This window comes from Saimiri boliviensis, chromosome 2 (genome assembly GCF_048565385.1).
Source record: "Saimiri boliviensis isolate mSaiBol1 chromosome 2, mSaiBol1.pri, whole genome shotgun sequence".
Classification (NCBI taxonomy): domain Eukaryota; kingdom Metazoa; phylum Chordata; class Mammalia; order Primates; family Cebidae; genus Saimiri; species Saimiri boliviensis.
The window spans coordinates 193,526,547-193,547,115 of NC_133450.1; the positions used below are offsets into that span (position 1 = coordinate 193,526,547).

General features: G+C 38.9%; 2 protein-coding genes and 1 long non-coding RNA gene across 5 annotated transcripts in view; 1 reads left to right on the forward strand and 2 right to left on the reverse strand.

The window, feature by feature from the left end:
• The window catches only part of INVS (inversin), a 226,390-nt gene extending 214,441 nt beyond the window's left edge, over nt 1-11,949 (forward strand). The window contains exon 17 of the mRNA XM_074395100.1: nt 10,691-11,949. Within this exon, the coding sequence (XP_074251201.1) occupies nt 10,691-10,722 (32 nt within the window). The 3' untranslated portion in view covers nt 10,723-11,949. The remainder of the gene's footprint in view (nt 1-10,690) is intronic.
• The window catches only part of TEX10 (testis expressed 10), a 47,895-nt gene extending 33,323 nt beyond the window's left edge, over nt 1-14,572 (reverse strand). The window contains exons 1-5 of one of the 2 annotated variants that reach the window (XM_074395103.1): nt 14,398-14,572; nt 10,515-10,700; nt 8,032-8,744; nt 7,421-7,664; nt 2,291-2,403 (exon numbers count right to left, since the gene is read on the reverse strand). In XM_074395103.1, coding sequence (XP_074251204.1) covers nt 2,291-2,403; nt 7,421-7,664; nt 8,032-8,744; nt 10,515-10,694 — 1,250 coding nt within the window. In that variant the 5' untranslated portion in view covers nt 10,695-10,700; nt 14,398-14,572. Of the gene's footprint in view, nt 1-2,290; nt 2,404-7,420; nt 7,665-8,031; nt 8,745-10,514; nt 10,704-14,397 lie in introns of both variants that reach the window. The other variant, XM_003940089.3, reaches the window with a different exon arrangement.
• Nucleotides 14,573-16,805: 2,233 nt separating this feature from the next.
• The window catches only part of LOC120366330 (uncharacterized), a 53,953-nt gene continuing 50,189 nt past the window's right edge, over nt 16,806-20,569 (reverse strand). For both annotated transcript variants that reach the window (XR_005581037.2, XR_012516653.1), the window contains 2 exons: nt 18,722-18,811; nt 16,806-17,429 (listed from right to left, as the gene is read on the reverse strand). This is a non-coding gene — a long non-coding RNA (uncharacterized LOC120366330). The remainder of the gene's footprint in view (nt 17,430-18,721; nt 18,812-20,569) is intronic.

A 20,569-nucleotide genomic window follows, 5' to 3' on the forward strand; every position in this document is an offset into this window, starting at 1 on the left:
TCTGAAGCTTACTTATAAACCCCAGAATAAAAATTCAATAAGAAAATTATATGGGGGAAAAAAAACCTGTTTTGCTCAATAAAGTGTCCTTTGATTCTGTCCCCTCAACTCCAGAAGCTCCCTAAAACAGTTCTGACTGAACCAAAAGTCTTTAATGCCAAAAGGATATGAAAGATAAATGAACTCTTGAGTCAAGAAATGACTACCACATCAAGGCCAGTGAAGAACTCAGACTGGACCCAGATCCATGCTCTCCATCCATTTCCTAATCCTGTAGCTTTCTTACATGCTATCTACTCCAGTTACAATAGTCTCATCCCTTGCATTTCCACCTGCTGAAACCATTCACGTTCAAACCCAGTTAAAATACTACTCTTCCATTTAGCTTTGTCTGTTTATCCTAACAAGTGATCTGTCTCTTCCTATGAATTCCTACAGCATTTAGTTGTACAGTTCTAATATACTTATATGCTGCTTTGTGTTACGTATGTACATTTACTTCTGTCACTTACTGAGCTACTGTTTCTCAGCTTGAAAGTCACCCTCTACACTCTGCTTTGTGATCGTAGGGTTGGGACTCCGTAACCCATATTTTTCCCTTTGCAGATGGCTTATTAGGCTCTGCCAATAAAGAGGCAGTAAAAAGAGACTAGAAAACTGTAAGAGGAAGATGGGACATTCTTTGTATGCTTGCTAGATTTGTTTTTGTTTCCTACCACTGCCACTGTCAATCAGTAGCTCTTCTTCAGGTCATTTGCAGTTCATTATAGCAGACTCCACTTTGTAGTATTTCTGACACAGAACCAGAAACATCATGCCTCTATGAAAGGCCTCAGCCCTATGGGGCCCTTGCTCTCAGCTCAAGATAACAGTACTCGCTGAGGAGCATCCCCTTCTCAGAGGTTAGAGTTTTGGCTCCTTTCCTCCAAGCTTCTTCCTTGTTCCCCCAGTTCTACAAGTACTATCTGCTTCCTGTAGTTGCTACCTCCATAATACCTAACTTCTTTTGTATACCTAGTTAACAATTCTTTATATTAAATTCTCTTGTTAAAAAACCACTGTCGCGGTTTCTGTCTCATGACTGGATCCTAACACTCTTTTATGATTTAGAATATAACTGCTTAAGGGCGGGTGCAGTGGCTCATACCCGTAATCCCACCACTTTGAGAGGCTGACGTGGGCAGATCACTTGAGGTCAGGAGTTCAAGACCAGACTGGCCAACATGGTGAAACCCTGTCTCTACTAAAAATACAAAAATCAGCCAGGCTTGGTGGTGCACACTTGTAATCCCAGCTTCTTGGAAGGCTGAGGCAGCAGGATCACTTGAACCCAGGAGGCAAAGGTTGCAGTGAGCTAAGATGGTGCCACAGCCTGGGCAACAGAGTGAGACTCCATCTCAAAAAAAATAATATAACTGCTTAGGAGAGCAGGTTATATAGCTTAAAAAATCTCATCCTTTTTATCACAATACTTTGTTCTACCTTGTTCACAGTAAGCAACCAAAATAATTATTTAGTGAATGAATGAAAAACTCTTATGCCTGAAATACTGCTTCCAAGCACATCCTCTGAATCCTGTTCAAAAAACCTCAATGATTCTCTAGCTAGTATATTCCCTTTGATATATTTAAGAGCCTTTGACAGACTTTAAATTTAAGATCCCCTGCAAGTGTTTGTTCATTTACAGGAACTACATTATTAGTGTTTTAGCTTGTACCTGCTTGTCAAATTTTATTACATATGTGGTTCTCACATTTATCTGCTGTTACTTGATGTAGTCACTTTAAATAATTTCTAGGCTTACTATTTTTTTTTAACCTTCACCTTCTAATCAGTTACCCTTTACTTCTGATTTTTCTCCAATTATCCTTCTTCCTTCAGGATACTGATATGAGTTTCACTACCAGTTTCCTCATGTATAAATGAGAGCAAAACTAGATGATCATCACAATATTCTCTTGCTTAAGAGATTCAATAATCTCACAGTGCCTCACCCAAATAAACCATCCACCTTGGCCACTTTTATTAAATTTGTATTTATGTAAGTTAATACATTCATCTAGCATTAAAAAAATCATTTTACAGACTTAAAACAAACAAAATTTTAAAACTGTTAATCCCAAGGCTCAAACTGACTTGTCCAAAAATCAGCCATACTACTTTTATTTTCACAAAATCCAGACATAAATACACAGCAGCGTATAAAGTTCCATATCAAAGCTAATTATCTTCTGATAATTTCAGGTTAAACAGCTTTTCAAGGTTATATAGTGAAAAAGAATCAAAATACCTTTTATTTGCCTCTTTCCTTTTGTGCTTGGTTATTTCTTTTAAGGCATATGGAAAACGACTCATAAAATGGTGTTTGAAATCAATAAGGTAGTTCTTTCGAAGCCATGACTCCTATTGAAATAGCAAAGATTAGTAAAATCTACAAGAAAAAAACGTAAAATAACCAATAAAACTGAAAGAAAATTGACAACCTGTCAAATAAATGTCCCATCATAGTACACTTTCCACCAGTAATATGCAAATCAATTTTAAAATCAGAATGAACTGTTAAAGCATCCAGCTTTCATCCATAGATCCTTTTGGTGATTAATAATTACTTTTACTTGCATTCTGTCTGCTGCTTAAGAGAAAAAGTGAAAATATCTGAGACTTAAGAAAATTCTGAATTTGGACCACCAATGCAATGTTTATGAAATACACAAGAAAGTCTTTCTTCCTGATGTTCTATCTGTACCATAACTCTATTCTCTAGCAATTCCATTATTTCCCATTAAAGGTTAACAGTTTCACAAAGCAATGCATTTCCTTAAAATGCTTCAGTAGTTTTGGCAAATTTATCATTTCCCTCCTATGGAAACACTGTCTAATTCCAGATCAGAGTATTCTTTATTTCCTCTTATCCAGGGTAACCCAACAATCCATTTTGTCAGAGACTGAGAAGATTCCCAGATGTGGGACTTGAGGTGCTAAAACAGCTGGTTACCCTACAGCTCAATTTTTCTTTTCTGAGAATGAAGTCTCATTCTGTTGCCCAGGCTGGAGTACAGTCGCACCATCTCAGCTCACCGCAACCTACGCCTCCCAGGTTCAAGCGATTCTCATGCCTCAGTTTCCTAAGTAGCTGGAATTACAGGTGCCTACCACCATGCTCAGCTCATTTTTGCATTTTTAGTAGAGATGGGATTTCACCATGTTCACCAGGTTGGTCTTGAACTTCTGACCTCAAATGATCCGCACCCTCCCCCCGCCTCCCAAATTCCAGGAATTACAGGCATGAGCCACCACACCCAGCCTTACAGCCCAATTATTGTTCCTCCTTAGTATCTTTAGTGGGTTCTCTTTTTCCTGACTTCTAAATGTTTGGATTTGCCTAGTAATAGTACTTGAACCATTTCTGCCTGAGCTCCTGATTTTATATACAAATGTATACTTGACATTTCCTCAACTTCTGATAAGCATCTTAAAACTTAACATGAATAAAACCAAATTCTCCCTACCAAATGACCTTTCTCATTTGGGCAATGCAACTCTGGCATCACCCTTGACTCCTCTTTCTTTCATTATACATACCAGCAGTCCTGCTGGCTTTACCTAGATCCAGCTGCTTCTCATTACTTCAACCACTAGACACCATTCCCCACACAGCAACAGGGTGATCTTTTAAAAATAACCTCATGTTTCAAAATGATACAGGAAGGGGGAAAGGAAATGAGTGTATATACATGTAGGACAGGACTGGTCATCCAAGAGATGATGGTTACTAGAGTTAGACTATAAGCATCTGGGAATTCACTACTGTTCTATTTTTGTAAATTCAGCATATTAAAGTTTAATAAATATAATGCAGATCATGCCACTCCTCTGCTCAGAACCCTCCGATGGTCTTTTTGCCACACTCAGGATAAAATCCAAACTCCTCACAAGGGACCACAGAGTCCCACATAATCTGGCCACTCTAACTCTTTTCGCCCATCTTCAAATATTCTCCTAGTACCTCATTTGCACAGGCCCTCCTGTCATTCTTCAAATATGCAAAACTGTTCTCACCCCAAGGCCTTTGTACTTGCTGTTTCCTATGCCTGAATGTTCTTCCCACAGATGTTGACAAGACTTGCTCCTTCACTTCATTCAATGACACTCAACTATCTTATTCTGAGACAGCATTTCCTGACAACCTATCTAAAATAGCTCCCCCTCACTGTTCCTGCATACGCTCTCTTTATACCCTGTTTCACTTTCATCTTTCTTCCGAGCACTGATACTATGTTTGTTTACTGTCTAACTGACCCCACCAGAAGGTACACACCATGAGGGAAAGCACCTTATCGACTATGTTTATCTCTGTAGCCCGAGTCTAGAATAGTACTACTCAAAAGACCTTTCTGTAACGATCAAACTGTTCTATATGTGCACCGTCCACTACTCACATGTTGAGCACTTGAAACGTGGCTGGTGTGACCAAGGAATTGAATTTTACATTTTAATTAAGTAGCCATTATTTATTAATGCCCAATAAAGCTTTGAACAAGTGCCTCAAAAAGTATGACTTTATCAGTGTTTGGTTACAAACTCTAATCCTCATAGGAAAGGGATAAAAGCAATGAGACACAAAGAAAAAGTAGCAAGCAAGCCAAGCATTAAATGAAAAGCTAAGACACAATTTTTATAACATATAATACTACCCTATTAATATAGTACCCGAAAAACCACAGTAAATCAAAAATTTAATGTTAAATTGTACTTTTATTTTCAAAACTAGCTACATCAAGGATGCAGGTAGCTAGCTATTAAGGGCCTCAGTATTTCAGAAATAAACAACTTCAGTTGATTATTAAAGGATCTGACTATTCAACCACTTGAAGTAAGACTTCATGTGCCCTGAGACTTCTTTTCAAAACAAGGATCAAAGCTTTAAATTACTAAAAAGTTTTTTTTTTTTAATTACTTGAATACCAGTGAAATTTCTCAACTGTGCTGCAAATACTAGCAAACTAAATGCATTAAGCCACAGCACCAACATGTAAAAGCAAACAGTCAGTGGTCCTAAGACTAAACCTAATCAAGACACCAATTTACCAACAGAAGAATCTACAGATTTTCTGAGAGAAAAGAGTTACAATTCGGCTTACGGTACATGATTTGAGTTTAATGCCAAGGAATGCTATTTGGTTCCTCCTAAAGATTAGGCTGTGGCCAGGCAAAATGGTTCATGCCTGTAATCCCAGCACTCTGGGAAGCCAAGGTGCAAGGATCATTTGAGGCCAGAAGTTCAAGATCAGAACTCGCATTTTAATGTCATTTTGTATAGAATCGTACTAACAATCTATCATTTTGAATAGATTATACCAATAATCTACATTTTATACTCTAAGCTAATAGTTCTTTTTTTTTTTTAAGATAATGGTTCTTATCAAGTTATTACAAATCTGTCAAGGTGAATTAAGAGAATTCTACCAGCGGATGTTTTTAAATAGCATTCCTATCTGAATTAACCATCCTCTCTCAATTTATTTCAGTTTTATACAGTATCGCAATTTAATATTCTCATCTTCAGCAGTCTATGCAGTCTTTTAAACTTACCGTTCTATGTTAATGAGCTGCTAATAAGCCTAGTTATAACAGCACAAAATAGTTCTACATCATAGTTTTAAATATCCATAAAATTAAAGCAGTATTTAGATCCTTTGTTAGTGTTATCCAAATGATAAGATGACCCAAAACTTGCATAATTAATAAATTTTCAGATTTTGTATTTTGGTCCTACTATTCTATCTAAATACAAACAACTACTAACAAAGCAGTAACCAAAGTTTACTGGTGCTTATATGTAACCAAACACCAACGAAGCTTGGAATTTTTACTTCTTGGCTCTGAAAATGAAAAAACTAGGCAGGGAGCGGTGGCTCACGCCTGTAATCATAGTAACTAGGCAGGGAGCGGTGGCTCACGCCTGTAATCATAGTACTTTGGGAGGCCAAGGCAAACAGATCACCTGAAGTCAGGAGTTCAAGACCAGCCTGGCCAACATGGCAAAACCCCATCTCTACTAAAAACATAAAAAATTAGCTGGGCTTCATGGTGCATGCCTGTAATTCCAGGTACTCAGGAGGCTCAGGCAGGAGAATTGCTTGAACCTGGGAGGCAGAGGTTGCAGTGAGCTGAGATGGTGCCACTGCACTCCAGCCTGGGTGACAAGAATGAAACTCTATCTAAAAAAGAAAAAGAAAAAACTAGCACTCAAAGACCACGTTGAATATCATTACTTTTCCTTTTTTATAGGACAACTTAAGGACTATCATTACTTTTATTTTCTATCTCAACCTTTCAGATGATAATAGACTCTAATACTTTTTTGTGTTTTAAGGAGCTACATACCTTCTTACAGTCTCTAGCCTATATCATAAATTAATTGCCATATGAGAAACAACTTTGCTTTCTCAAAATCATACATTATAGCTCTGATCAATTTTTTGCTAATGCATGCAATGAATCATAAAACAAAGTCTCAAACTGTAATCGACAAAATGCCATCTTATTTAAAAAAGCAATTCACAGAACATCCCTACAGATAATGGGTTAATAGCAATAAAACACGTTTTTAAAATACACACCTTATTAAAATTCTATAACGCTCTTCGAGATTATCAAATACTACTTAACGTATCCCATCTTATTTTATGCAGCATACTAACATTCTAAACTTCAACTTGAAATAAAAATAACACAAAAACAAGAAAACTACCTACTCAGTTTTATATATACACAGAAAACTTCAAGGATTCACACCTGCCTTGTCAAAAATCCTTACAGCAATTCTTCTGAAAACCAGATGCTTCTCTTTGAAATCCTGCTTCTGCAGCTGCCCCTTTTAAGTGTGTCACCATATTAATTAAGCACCAACTTAATCTCATGGCTTGTTCTTCCTTGGTTGCACAGAAAAAGTGTAGCATACACTATGCACTACATTCACTGTAACACAACACTTAAAACAATTCAAGTCTAGCTATGAGCTCTTCAGTTTTGTCCATTTCTACTAGGCAATGTGGAATAAATTCAGAGAGACTACTTAATAAACAACTTTTTAAATCCTGTAAGAGACCTTCAGAAACTAGAATGTTCCAACACAATCTGCCATAAACAATACACCATAACATTACTGTGAATTATACCTAAGAAAAATTAATGGAATCAAGCATAATGAGTTATGCATTTCATGTTAAAAATATACACATTCACAAAAAAAACCTCAGAAAACTAATTTGTAGTTTTGTGCAAAACAAGTTTACAGTTAAACCCGGGGTACTTTTCAGAAAATACATAACCAATTAGTAGCAATGAGCTCATCTCTAATCTTCCCCATTTATGATAAAAGGCAATACTAAGAAAATAAAAAACCATTAGTTCTCACCAATTTATGGGTTTCATCCTGTTGTTTAGAAAGTTTCCACAGAAGGGAAATAATATTAAGAATTTGTTGCATAACCTGTAGAGGCTCTCGTTCTATACCATTTCCAACAGGAGTAGCCAGTTGTGGAGGTACAGCTTCAACCCAGCACTCAATTAGCAATGGAATTATTATCTCAATAAATCCTTTCAGGTTTTCAGTAGATGATAGGCCTTCATCCACACCACTTAGTCCTCCAACAAGATACCTAATAAGGGTAAGAAAGAAAAAAATTTAGTGAGTAAAAAATGTTTATTATCCCTTGCTAATTTAATCTTAAATATAAAGTACTAGTAAAATGAAGAACCATAAACTGGTAATTACATCAAAACTAGTATGAAATATGAAACTCAACAAAGATGACAGAGCCAACAGATATTATCAAGCAGAGGCTCTGCTATAAATTAATAAATTAACATACAAATGACTCTTCCCATCAGTAAATCAAATCATGAGTAACTGTATGAAAACTATGAAAGACAACTGCATGTATTCCCACCAATAGTCATCAATGGTCAGCAGTTATAATTCAATACAGGAAAACTGAGTGTGGACATAACTGAAATCCTTCTTACCGTAGCCTGAACTGTGAACTGACATTTGGCTGTGAACCCCCATTTTCATAAACCTGGATGTGTTGCTGGTCGTTGGCATGTTCCTTCCAGTTGATAAAAATGGAGTTGCTAGTGGCATGGGGATTTTCTTTTTGTTCCTGAAGTCCTTCACTTTCTCTCAACCTACTGGATCCATCTGCCAAGGCCTGAAGGAATTTACTGAGTCTCACTAAGACTTTCAGCCTCCATTGCTGAGAAGTGAGTCTCCGATTAGGATTTACAGAAAGTATCCAGGACTGGGGTCTGTCTCTATTTATCAGTCCTTTGGACAGCTGCTGATGAGAAATAAGTTCTACAAAATTCTTAAGCAATATAGTGCTACGGCCAGTAATTAGAGCTGGGTACTGTTCCAGCAGAACGTCCAAAACTTTTAAAGAGTCCTCCTGAATTCCTTCAGTAATGTGAGTCATGGCACTAGAGAGATGGGCACTTACCAAAGGAAAAAATGGAGAAATTTGTTCAGCTCGTATTTTAGGGGCCAGGAATTGAAGAAGTTGAACTGCTGCTAATCGTACATTAGCATCTTTATCTGTAAACACAGCAGTCACTTCACTTAATATGTTTGAAAGGTGTGCATCAATTATAAATGGGTATTGAGACAAAAGTTCTTTAAGTCCAAGAAGAGCACTTTGTTTAACCCCAGCATTGTAGTGATGCATCTGTGACAGCAAATCCTATAAATAAAAATACAAATGTTAGATGTATACTTATATACATATAACAATTTGAAATAAACATGCTAATACTATACTAGTAAACTGACACTCCTTGGGGAAACTACTTCAGTAAGTACTTTTTAAATGTTATTTAGCTTTCATTCGGATCAGAAACAGAAAAATACTTTCAGCTTAACAAAAACATGACAGAATTCTCAGAATTTTCTCTTTACATTAACCTACATGTAGGCTTAGGCACTCTATAATTTAAAGTGACAGCAATCACACCATCATTTATTGAAAATCTCCTAGGTACCAAACATCATGGAAGGTTCATTTATATACTCTTAACTTGACAGGCCCTTTCTGCCTGTTTTAAATGGTCTTTCAAAGGGTGTCTGTGTTTTATTCAGAGTATACTACTTCACAATTTTATTTGTGGAATAATATATGTGACCTTTGAAAAAAAAACTTCAAATAACCCTTTAGTATTATTTAACTTTGAGGGCTTAAAAAGCAAAACTAGAAATATGTATATATCCTCACAAAGACCTATACACAAATGTTCATAACAGCATTATTCATAAAAGCCAAAAACTAGAAACTAAATTTTCATCAACTGCTGAGTGATCAACAAAATGTGGCCTAATCATGCAATGAAATACAATTCAACAATACAAAGGAATGCACTATTGTTCTGATATATGCTACAAGCTACATACAACCAGGAGGAACCTCCAAAACATTGTGCTAAGTAAAAGACCAGTAAAAAAAAGGCCATGTATTGTATGATTTTATTTATATGCAGTTTCCAGAATAAGCAAATCTACAGATGTCAGAAGTAAATTAGTGATTGCCTAGGGCTAGGAGAAAGAAATGAGGAGTGATTCCTAATGGGTACAGGTTTTCTTCCTGGAGTGATAAAAAAAGTTCTAAAATTAGATTATGATGATAGTGGCATAACTCTGTAAATATAATAAAACCAATAAATTGTACACTTTAGGTGTGTGATTTTAATTATGTGTATATTATGTCTCCATAAAGTTGTTAAATTGTTAAGCAACACTTGTTCAAACTTCAATTGACTTCAAGTATTTACTATGAACCTATAATAAGCTATGTGCTGTATGGGTTCAAAAGTGAATGACAGGATTGTATCTTAATTAGCTATAAAAACAGCTAGAAAACTGTTCATCAAAAATTTGACATTATCAAAAACACGTAAGGATTATTTGCAGATATAGTCAGGTACCATGGCTCACGCCTTCAATCCCAGCACCTTGGGAGGCTTTGGTCGGAGGACTGCTTGCATCCAAGAGTTTGAGACCAGCCCAAGCAACATAGTGCAACCTTGTCTCTACAAAAAAATTTTATAGCCAGGGATGGTGATGCTCGCCTATAGCCCCAGCTACTTGGGAGGCTGAAGTAGGAGGGTCACTTGAGCCCAGGAGGTCGTGGTTGCCGTGAGCCATAATAGCACCCCGTTGTGCTCAGCCTGGGTAAGAGTGATCCCTGTCTCAAAAAAAAAAAAAAAGAATTAAATCATCAAATAGGTATACCAGGGATAAACGACTGTGCATTTAGTTTAGCAAATCTTTCTGGAGGAAGTGGAAAGACACAGCTGTATGATAAGAGATCAGATTTGGGTAAAAGATAAACTCCAAACATCAATAAACCCTATGACCCTAGGCAAAGTATTTAAGAGTTGAAACAAATTTTCACAAAATATAACATTCTATATGATTCCAAAGAAAATCTTATTTTATCAAAACAAGATGGATGGTTTACCTTTATGTTAAGTTTTCTATTGTTTGTTGGAAGTGATCCATCCTCTTTGAGTTGCTCAGGCAGATGTATGGTCTTTGTTTTAAAGTTTGTAAGAGTAGCATTTTCTAACTTGGGCTTCTTTTTACCAACTTTCAATTTTACTTTTTGAAAATCATCTTGGCGTTTTCTTTTTTTAGTCATTCTCGACTACTGTAATGAAAAGAATTAATTAAAAGCAATGGATAAAGACAAGGATGAATGATAAAAGAAGAAAAAGGCATTTCCCAACACATTACGCTAACATTTCAATCAGAATCAAGAATTGGTGAGTATGCTGAAAGATCAAAATACTAAAAAATACTGTTAAGAACTATTAAAAACTCAGTCATAAAATACTGTAACAAGGCAACAGTCTTGCCACTGTTTTGAAAAGTTTTTTGGGTCAGGGAACATTTTGTCAAGCTATGTGCTAAATGGAAACCTTTTGAAAAGTGTTTTTTTCTTTTCCTTTGTTCCTGTGTAGGAGTGCAGCACAGACTTGCTAGAGATAGAACTTCTATCTGCTGGTGAGCTGCTGGTACTCCCTGGAGGAACCTCTCTAGCAATAAATATCAAGCAAAGTTGGAAAACCAATGTTATTATTTAATGCAGCCTATAATGGTTAGAAAAAGATTTATGAACCTTAGCTGAGCATTTGAAAAATGGGTAAGATTAAAATATACAGCAAGGAGATTAACAGGCCTTTCATGAGCAAGGAAAACAAGGTAAAGATCAGGTGTAAGGGATAAACCTAGTACAGCAAAAGTAACATTCAGACTAGATATAAACAGGAAACAGTATTCCTCTTCGGTCACCAAAAAGGGTAAAAAGCAGCATCAACAGAAATATGATGTAACAGGGAGATAAGGAACAAAGACCAGCTAAGTCACTATTAAAATAACTCAGGCATAACACCATGCCATCTTGTACTCCCCCGCTATACCACATTCCAAACCTTGTACCTACACATGAAAATCTTTGATCTGTGTCTCTTACCCATTTCCAGGCCACTACTTTAAAGAAATCCTTTATTTCTACCATTCAATACGTTCTACACTGGTACTCTTGCCTACTATCTAATGTCTACTCTGTAGTCCACTGGCCCTTTACCAGAGAGCTCTCTCTAAACACAGAGCTCATGACCAAGGCTCAAGAGTTCTCAGCTGTTCCTACTCCTCACACACAGGAAAACCTCCTTAGCCTAATGTGGCCCCATCCATCCTCTCCAGCTTTATCTACTATCACAAAGTAACCTCTATTTAAAAAAATAGCCTCCTCTACCTGGAAGCAGCTAAATGATTCTTGAAACCTCTTCCACACCCGCAAAAATAATGAGCTCTGCCTTCCACTGTACACCACTCGAATAGGGTAAGTACCTCTGGAATAAATAAAACTTCCCCTCATCTCCTGGTCTATCATAATTACCCTGTGCCTGGCCATAAAAAGCAGCAATGCGGCCGGGCGCGGTGGCTCAAGCTTGTAATCCCAGCACTTTGGGAGGCCGAGGCGGGTGGATCACGAGGTCAAGAGATCGAGACCATCCTGGTCAACATGGTGAGACCCCGTCTCTACTAAAAATACTAAAAATTAGCTGGGCATGGTGGCGCGTGCCTGTAATCCCAGCTACTCAGGAGGCTGAGGCAGGAGAATTGCCTGAGCCCAGGAGGCGGAGGTTGCGGTGAGCCGAGATCGCGCCATTGCACTCCAGCCTGGGTAACAAGAGCGAAACTCCGTCTCAAAAAAAAGCAGCAATGCTATACATGAGGGCATAAAGAAATTGAGTAAAACTAAAGTTTCCATTATTACAGTAGTAATAAAATGGCCAGTGCAATACTGAGCAGCTCAAGTTCAAGGAATTGCGAAGCCAATCAGCTATTACACTATATCCAAATTCACTTAATTACAGGGTTATATTAGATCGCCACGAGCTAGGATTTCTCACAGGTTAAGAACCAATTCTACAACCAGATTGATTAGGTTCTTATCCAGACGCGTACTCTTTCTACCTGTACATTGTCCCAATCTCTATCTACAAAACAGAAATAACCATAGGATGAGGTACTACAATGAAGAGTGTTTTGCACAACTGCAAAACACCAGAACTGTGCCTGGCACATAGTGGTTATGCTCTAAGCATAAATAGGTGCGTGTCCCTAAAGTCTCAGATCAGTACATACCAAGCCCGGTTCTAGATGCATTGTGTACCTTTGCATGCAATACGCACAGAACCATGCAAGATAGGTGGTAATAAACCCGTTTTAACGATGCACGTCAGAAAAGTTTGGAAGACACTCCTTTATCAAGAAGTCGAAGAGGGATTCATTCACAGAACTGAGCTCTGCAAATAACCTTTAACACACCAGAATTAACTTCAAGACTGGAAGTCTTCGTGGCAAAACAATTTACCTTATTTCATTTGTTCCTATTCCCAAGTTTTCATCTCACCCACATCTCTAGTTACCTTAGTCTTTAAAAAAAAAAAAAAAAAAAAAAAAAGCCGAGGGGGCCAGGGGGTTGGGGAAGGAATAAGGCCTAAAAAGAAGGCCATGATACTCACCTGGCCTCTTTTAATACAAAAATGGTTTTAATTAAGCAAGCACATGTTGTGAGCTTTTCCTACAATTTTATTACTAGCTGGTACCAGAGACGAAAGTAAATGGTACAGGACATTCAGAAAAATTAACTCGCTTCCTCCCCCACTCTTCTGGGTTCTATTTAGCCATTAACCACCTGATGAATCTTCAGTAGTCTACTGTCAACTTTATGCCATATTATCTATAGCTTTGTATTAGTCATACTAATGCTTTCTCTGTTACGAAAATTAAAGAGGGCTGACTGACCTTTCCTTGGCCTTTTAAAACTAGTAATATTATTACTGTACACAAAGCGTTTTTACACGAAGAATTCTGAAAGTTCTACTAGTAATTGACTTTAACTTATAACAAAAGATTTTCCTAACAGAGCAAATCAAAAAGTCCCACTAAGCCACTTTTACAGTGGCCGGTTTTTAGCAGAAAGTAGGAACGCCAGCCTCAGGGGCGGAACTCACATCCCCAGTCCTTAGGTTTGCGATCCCCAACAGTTTCAAGGCTGAACGTCACATATTCCTACTGTAGGTTTTTCCTGCTAATTCCAACAAAAGGCAGATCCTAGCGTTATTAGGATTTCAATTGAACTAAATTCCAACTATTAATAGTTTGCCTGCCACCTTCTTACCCTTCCCCATTTCCACCTTCTTCCCCCCCTCCCCCCCAAAAAAAAGCCCAGAGAGAACAAGCATACTGCACTCGGCCTTTGCTAATTTCCTCCCCAATCCTTTAAACTCACGAGTTCCTCCAAACACCACGGAGTGGCCAACCAGGGGCGACAGACTTCCCAAAAAGCAAATGCCCCGGGCAGGCGCGACTCCAGAAAACTGTGGTCCCCTTCCGCTCGCTTAACTCTCCCGCCTGGGCGACCAGAAGGCGGAACATGGGACGCCTGCTCATCCCCACTCCGCCTTCGGTCCTGCATCCATCCCAGAAGTACTATGCACCGTGCTCCTTCTCCAGTGGATGCCGCCCAGGACCAGAGTCGGGGAAGTGGGGCCTGATTCACACGCCCGGGCCTAAAACTCTCTCGGACCCGAAACTGGGCGAACCCGCCCAGTCACCTGAAGCTCCTCAAACGCCCGAGAGGGGCCCGCCCCCGCAGTGCCTGCTGCACACCCAGGCCCAGCTCCGAGGGACGCCGCGGCCCAGACCCGGGGGAGCACATCGTCCACGGCCAACCCTGCCCGCTTGGGCCGCGGAGCGGGAGCGACGGCCCCACCACGCTCAGTCGTGAGCCCCGGGAGAACCCAGTCCGACTGGCGACGGCCGCTCACCTGAGGGCCCGGCCGCGGCCGGGGCTCGGAGGCCGAGGAGAAAACCCAGCGAGCAAAAGCCCACAGGGCGACAGTGTGCACCGCCGGCCTCACGCTCTTGCTCCCGGAGCGTGTTTTCAAATAGCCTCGTCCTCACGCGGCCGCGTCTCCTTCCGCCGCCCGGAAATCAAGGCCCCTCCCCCGCCCTGCTGTGCTCACGTGACCACAGCCCGCAGCCGCGCGCAGCCGGGGAGGCGGGAGCGGGAGCAGTAGGCCCCGCCCACAGGGCAGGGGAGCGCGCCGGAAGACCCCCGCTTTTTGGGAACCAGAGGGGGACAGCGCTAGGTCCCCGGACAAAGCGTGGCGCCTGAGTCCACCCCATAACTTCATGGGCCAGCAACTTAGGGGATGTGGGCCTGGTTACAGCTGCACATGCCTTTTCTCTTCCCCCAAGACCACGGTTCTTCAGACCTGGAGCCACTTTCAGAGAAGAGTATAAATTGGACTGAATTGAAAAAGGGAAAAGTTTGAGACTGCAGAAGATGGAATTCCTGGGGACGTTAAACTGGGCTATGACGGAGCAGATAGGGTTTCCTTAATTACAGCAAGACACACCTAGTGTCTAGAGCCTGGAAGTCTTGGTCAATGATTCTTCCTAATATTTCAGTTTCTCAGCACTAACGTTCTTGCTACTAAAATGAAGTGAGAAATTAATTTCTGAAGTAAAGAAATAAACTAAAATTCCTAGAAAAGAGATAAGAAGCAAGGAGAATGAGCCTTTGAAAAATAGTCTTGACAAAGATTGGCATGACGGCATGGAAGAAAGAGCCCCAGGTAAGGACTAAAGACCTTGATTCAAATTGGTCTGTACACTTCACCAGATGTAAGACTTAGTAAAGCTGGCGAAAGTATTGACCCTCATTATATTGGGTAGGAATTCAAAGGAATGAATCCAGGGAGACCCAAGCATTGGAACTAAAACCATGCCTGTTCTATAATCGGAGATAAAGAGGCAGCGCTAGAAACCCTGCCCTCCTTTTGCTGGCAATAGGCACATCATTACCATCTGTCTAGAATCTACCATAACCATAAATATTTGGGAGTCATTGGCATTATATGGCATTATATTCTATTTAAAGCTATGAGACTAGATCAGAAGAGGAAAGATTTATTGCCAACTAGACAAGTCCCCAGAACTCCAAACTTGTATCTAACGGTTTATTCAATGTTTCCTTCAGATACCCAATATACATCTCAAGGTCAACTTGTCCAAAACAGAACTACTGGTTTTCCCCTTGAAATCTACTCTTCCTACAGCTTATTACTCTCAAATAGTAAGTCATCCTTGCAGTTACTCAAGCTGAAACCTTTGGGATTTTGGTTTGGCCTCTGTCTTTCACACCTCACATCTAATCCATCTGGAGATTGACTCTACCTTTAAAGACATCCTAACTTTCACCAGTTAACACGTCTCCCCTGCTACCGTTCTGGTCCAAGCCACTTCTTGATCACTGCAGAAAGCCTCCAAACACTTCTTCCCTCATTGTCCCTCTTTGCCCTACAGTCTGCTATCGGCAGAGCAGCTGTGTAATTATTTCAACATCTAAATTAGATGAGATCACTTTTCTGCTCAAAACCCTTTAATGGCTTCTGTTTCATTTAGAGTAAAAGCCAGAGTCCTTATTAGGGCCTTCTGTTAGTCTGTTCCTTCATGACTGTAAAGAAATGCCTGAGACTGGGTAATTTATAAAGAAAAGAGGTTTAATTCACTCATGGTTCTGCTTGCTTTACAGGAAGCATAATGTTGGCATCTACTTGCTTTTGCTGAAGTCTCAGGGAGCTTTCAATCATAGCAGAAGGTGAAGCGGAAACAGGCATGTCACATGTTGAAAGCAGGAGCAAGCAAGAGAGAAAGGGACAGAGAAAGAGAGAGGTGGCATGCACTTTTAAACAGCCAGATCTCATGAGAACTCACTACCACTGTAAAAGCACCAAGCCATGAGGGATCCACTCCCATGATCCAAGCATATCCCACTGGGTCCCACCTCCAGCACTGGGAATTACAACTCAACATGAGAGTTGAGTGGGGACAGATATTCAAACCAAATCAGTTCTCAAGCTCTTTCAAATTCTGGCACAGCCCCTTACCCTCTGAGCTCTCCTCTGTCCACTCTCCCCTTTTTTACTCTGCTCCAGTCACTCTTGCTTCTTTGCCTTTGTCAAACACCAGTAACACTGCACACTCCTGCCTTTGGACCTTTCCTTTAGCCTTTCTGTCTGCCTGAAACTTCCCCAGTAAGTTTGTATGACTAACTCCCTCTCCTCCCTTGAGTTCACTCAAATGTCTCCTCAGGAAGGCCTACCCTGACCACCTCATTTAAAATCACAACTTACCTTCTCCCAAGACTTGAAATTCCCCTTCTCTACTCTTCTTTTTTTTTTTTTTTTTTTTTTTTTCGAATTTATCACCTTCTAATATACCATGTGATTTGCTTACTTATCATAATTATTATTTGATTCTGTCCTTCATCCACTTTAATATGTAAGTTTTACATGGGTCATTTGTTTTATTCCCTGGTATATTCCAAGTAGCTAGAGCATGTCTGGCACCTAGTAGGCCCTCAATAAATATTTGTTGAATAAATATCTAGGAAGCACCTGTTACATTATGGTGCTGAGCAATCACTAACTTTTATTATTTCCCTACTTTGCTGCAGGAAGGGGTTTTTAGACTCAGCCCAGTAAGTGGGCTTGGTGGCTGTGTAGCTGACAGAATTACTCTTGGCTTGACTAAAGGAAGCAGCAAATTTTCAGCAATGCCAACTGTTGTCATGAGGAAATGAAGATCTTTTCATTTTTCCAGCAAAACCAGAAATCTGGTGTTTAAGTACATTCTCTGCTGCTATAATAGAATACCACAGACCAAGTAGTTTACAATGAACAGAAGTTTATTCGGCTCATGGTTCTGGAGCTGGGAAGTCCAAGAGTGTGGCATCAGCATATGGCGAAGGTCATCCATTCCATGACAGAAGGGCAGAAGGCAGAAGTGAGCTCTAGAGACAGAACAAATCAAGCCGAATTCATCCTATTTGTCACCCTATACACCAGGGATAACTAACCCACTCCCACAGTAACAATTAATCTATTCGTGAGGGCAGAGCCCTCATAACTTAATCACCACTTAAAGGTCCCACTTTGCACTGTAAGAATGGCAATTAAATTTCAAAATGAGTTTTGGAGGGGACATTCAAACCATAGCATCCAGAAATGTTTATAAGAAATCTGATCTTTAAATATTGGCAAGTACATTTTTCTCCCTATTTTTGAAATACTGTGTAGGCCAAACAAAATACTTATGAACAAGTTACCAGTTACTCTCTCTGGTTTAAGACATAAAAAGTGTTTGTACATAAAAATCGGCTTTTTCCAACTCTTAAGTGATGAACTCAACAATTATAAGGATTGTTCACTTCCTGAGCCTGAAGAGATCTTTGATTTGATAAATAACAAGCCTCAAGGTCCTTAACCCATGTCAGATAAACATTATTTACAATGAACCTACATTCTGGAATGTGTAGGACACTCCACTTCCAAAATTCTGTCCAATTGGCCACATAGGTGCTGTGTTTAGTTTCTGCAAACATAACAAAGTACCACAAACTGGGTAGTTTAAATAACAGAAATTTGTTAGGTCTCAGTTCTGAGGACCATGGAATGTGAAATCAGGGTATCGGCACGATTGGTTCCTTCTGAGGATTCTGAGAAAGAATCTGTTCCATACATCTCTCCTAGCTTCTGGTAGCTTTAGATATTCCTTGTAGACATTCCTTCTGTGTCTTCATATTATCTTCCCTGTGCATATCTGTTTGTGTTCAAATTTACTCTTTTTATGAGAACTCCAATCATAGGGGCTGCCCTAATTACCTCATTTTAACTTGATCATCTCTCTAAAGACCTTATTTCTAAATAAGGTCACTTTCTGAGGTACTGGGGTTAGAACTTCAACATATCTTATTGGAGGACACAATTCAACCCATAAGAGCCACCAAGATCTGTGTCCAGAAATGTCTACATTTCATCATCCAAACAACTCCTTTTTGTCTATGCTCAGATGCAACATGATATTCTAGGTTAAGTAGCTTCCTCCTATGTAATCTACCTAACCTTTGCAGTGTCCCTTTAAAATGTGTTTCATTTTAAAGGGCTTCCAGAATTTGCTTTGGGAATAAGGTATCACTGCTTTAAAAAAAAAAAAAAAAACCCGAAACACTCTTACCTAATAAAAAGTGATTTTATAATGTCAAAGCAAACAATAAAAGCATACACATACTAAACTGACTCTTACCTTACATTTTAGAACTACTGCTAACACAAAAAGCAGTCTCTTTGAAGAAGCCATTGCACTCCAGCCTGGGTAACAAGAGCAAAACTCCGTCTCAAAAAAAAAAAAAAAAAAATTAAACAAGCAAGACTATCCAAGAAAACTTTGAAAAGAGAACCAGTGAAGTTAGATATAGAAAAATATTATAAAACATCAATAATTTGACGTTTGAATAGACAAACCAATGAAACAAAATATAAAGTCTAGAAATTGACCCAAATAAATACACTTACCTCATTAGAAATGCAACATCTCATATCAATGATAAAAAGATAAATGGTTTGCACAAATAGGGAGTCATTTGGAAAAAGATAAAGTTGGATCCATACTTCACATATCGCCTTCACTTCACATATCACCTTCAAAGATGTAAATTTAAAATACAAATCCATAAAAGTATCAGAAAATAAAACAAATGAATTATTGTATGATTTTTGGACTCCTACTAAGACTTTAAATGCCAGAGAAAAAATATTTTAAAAACTTGATTATAAGATTTTCCCAGGCCAGACATGGTGGCTCACGCCTGTAATCCCAGAACTTTAGGAGGCTGATGCAAGAGGATCACTTGAACTCAGGAGTTTGAGACCAGCCTGGGCAGCATAGCAAGACTTCATCTCTACTAAAAACCAAAAAAAAATTTCTACATTGCTTATAGAAAACAAAAAACAAAAAAATTAGCTGGGCACAGTGGCACACACCTATAGTCCCAGCTACTCAGAGGGTAAGGTGAGACGATCACTTGAGCCCAGGAAATGAAGGCTGCAGTAAGCTATGATTGTACCACTGAAATCCAGCTGGGCAATAGAGCAAGATCCTATATCAAAAAAAAAAAAAAAAAAAAAAAAAAAAAGGATGTTTGCAAAATTTTGAAACAAATAAAAGTAAAGTCAAAAGAAGAATTTGAAAAAATTGTTTGAAACTCGTATCACCTAAATAAATAATTTTCTATATTTTTTCCCAAGTGTTTAGCCCTAATGTAAGTTTGGCTTGAAGATTTTTCTCCCCATATAGGTAACTGCACCTAACTGAATGTGTAAATGGACTGCATCTGAATCTTGTAACAAATAGTGAAGTCTCGGTTAATCACAGAAGCCATATTTTAATCACTCACAGGTGGCCAACTGTTCAAAAAGTGTTTTTAAAAGGAAAACTTTGAATTGTAACTAATCTGGCTGTTTTTGTATTTTATATTTTTCACATGTCACTTTGTTTTTCTATAAAATTTTTTGGACCATGCCAGTCTCTCTCAACCTATTTTGGTGTGGGGAGTTGTGAATTGTTTTTTGTTTAATTTAACTTTGTTAAATTTAATCTGTCTAAATTTTGTTTTATTTTTGAAAGCTGGCAAATGAGAATTCCTGATGAAAGCTATAAGACCTGCTGGGTCTATGTGTCTGTATGTCTGTAACTCAATATGTGTTACATGTATGTGATAATATTTGGGGAATGAAGCTAGTTTTAAAATAGTTGGTAAAATAAAATAAGAATGACTTCAGAATTGTCAGTTAAATATAATTCAGACATTTTTTTGCCTGGATATACTCATCAGACAGGTTTATAATGTCTCTACTACACGTTTTAAAGTCATAAAATGTAACTTCTTTAATTTTTGATGCTTATTGGTTTGTCTGTAAGCTTTTGGTTTTGCTTTTGAACCTCTGGATTCTGGTATCTGTACAGGCAGCTGTGGTGAGGGCTGGGGATGTATTCTCTGCACCTTGACCACCAGCTGTAAGGCAGTCAGCCCCACTATAACCCCTTCCTACCTGTCCCAGTTTTGCCTCCTGGCTATGTTAGAAGGGGTTGGAT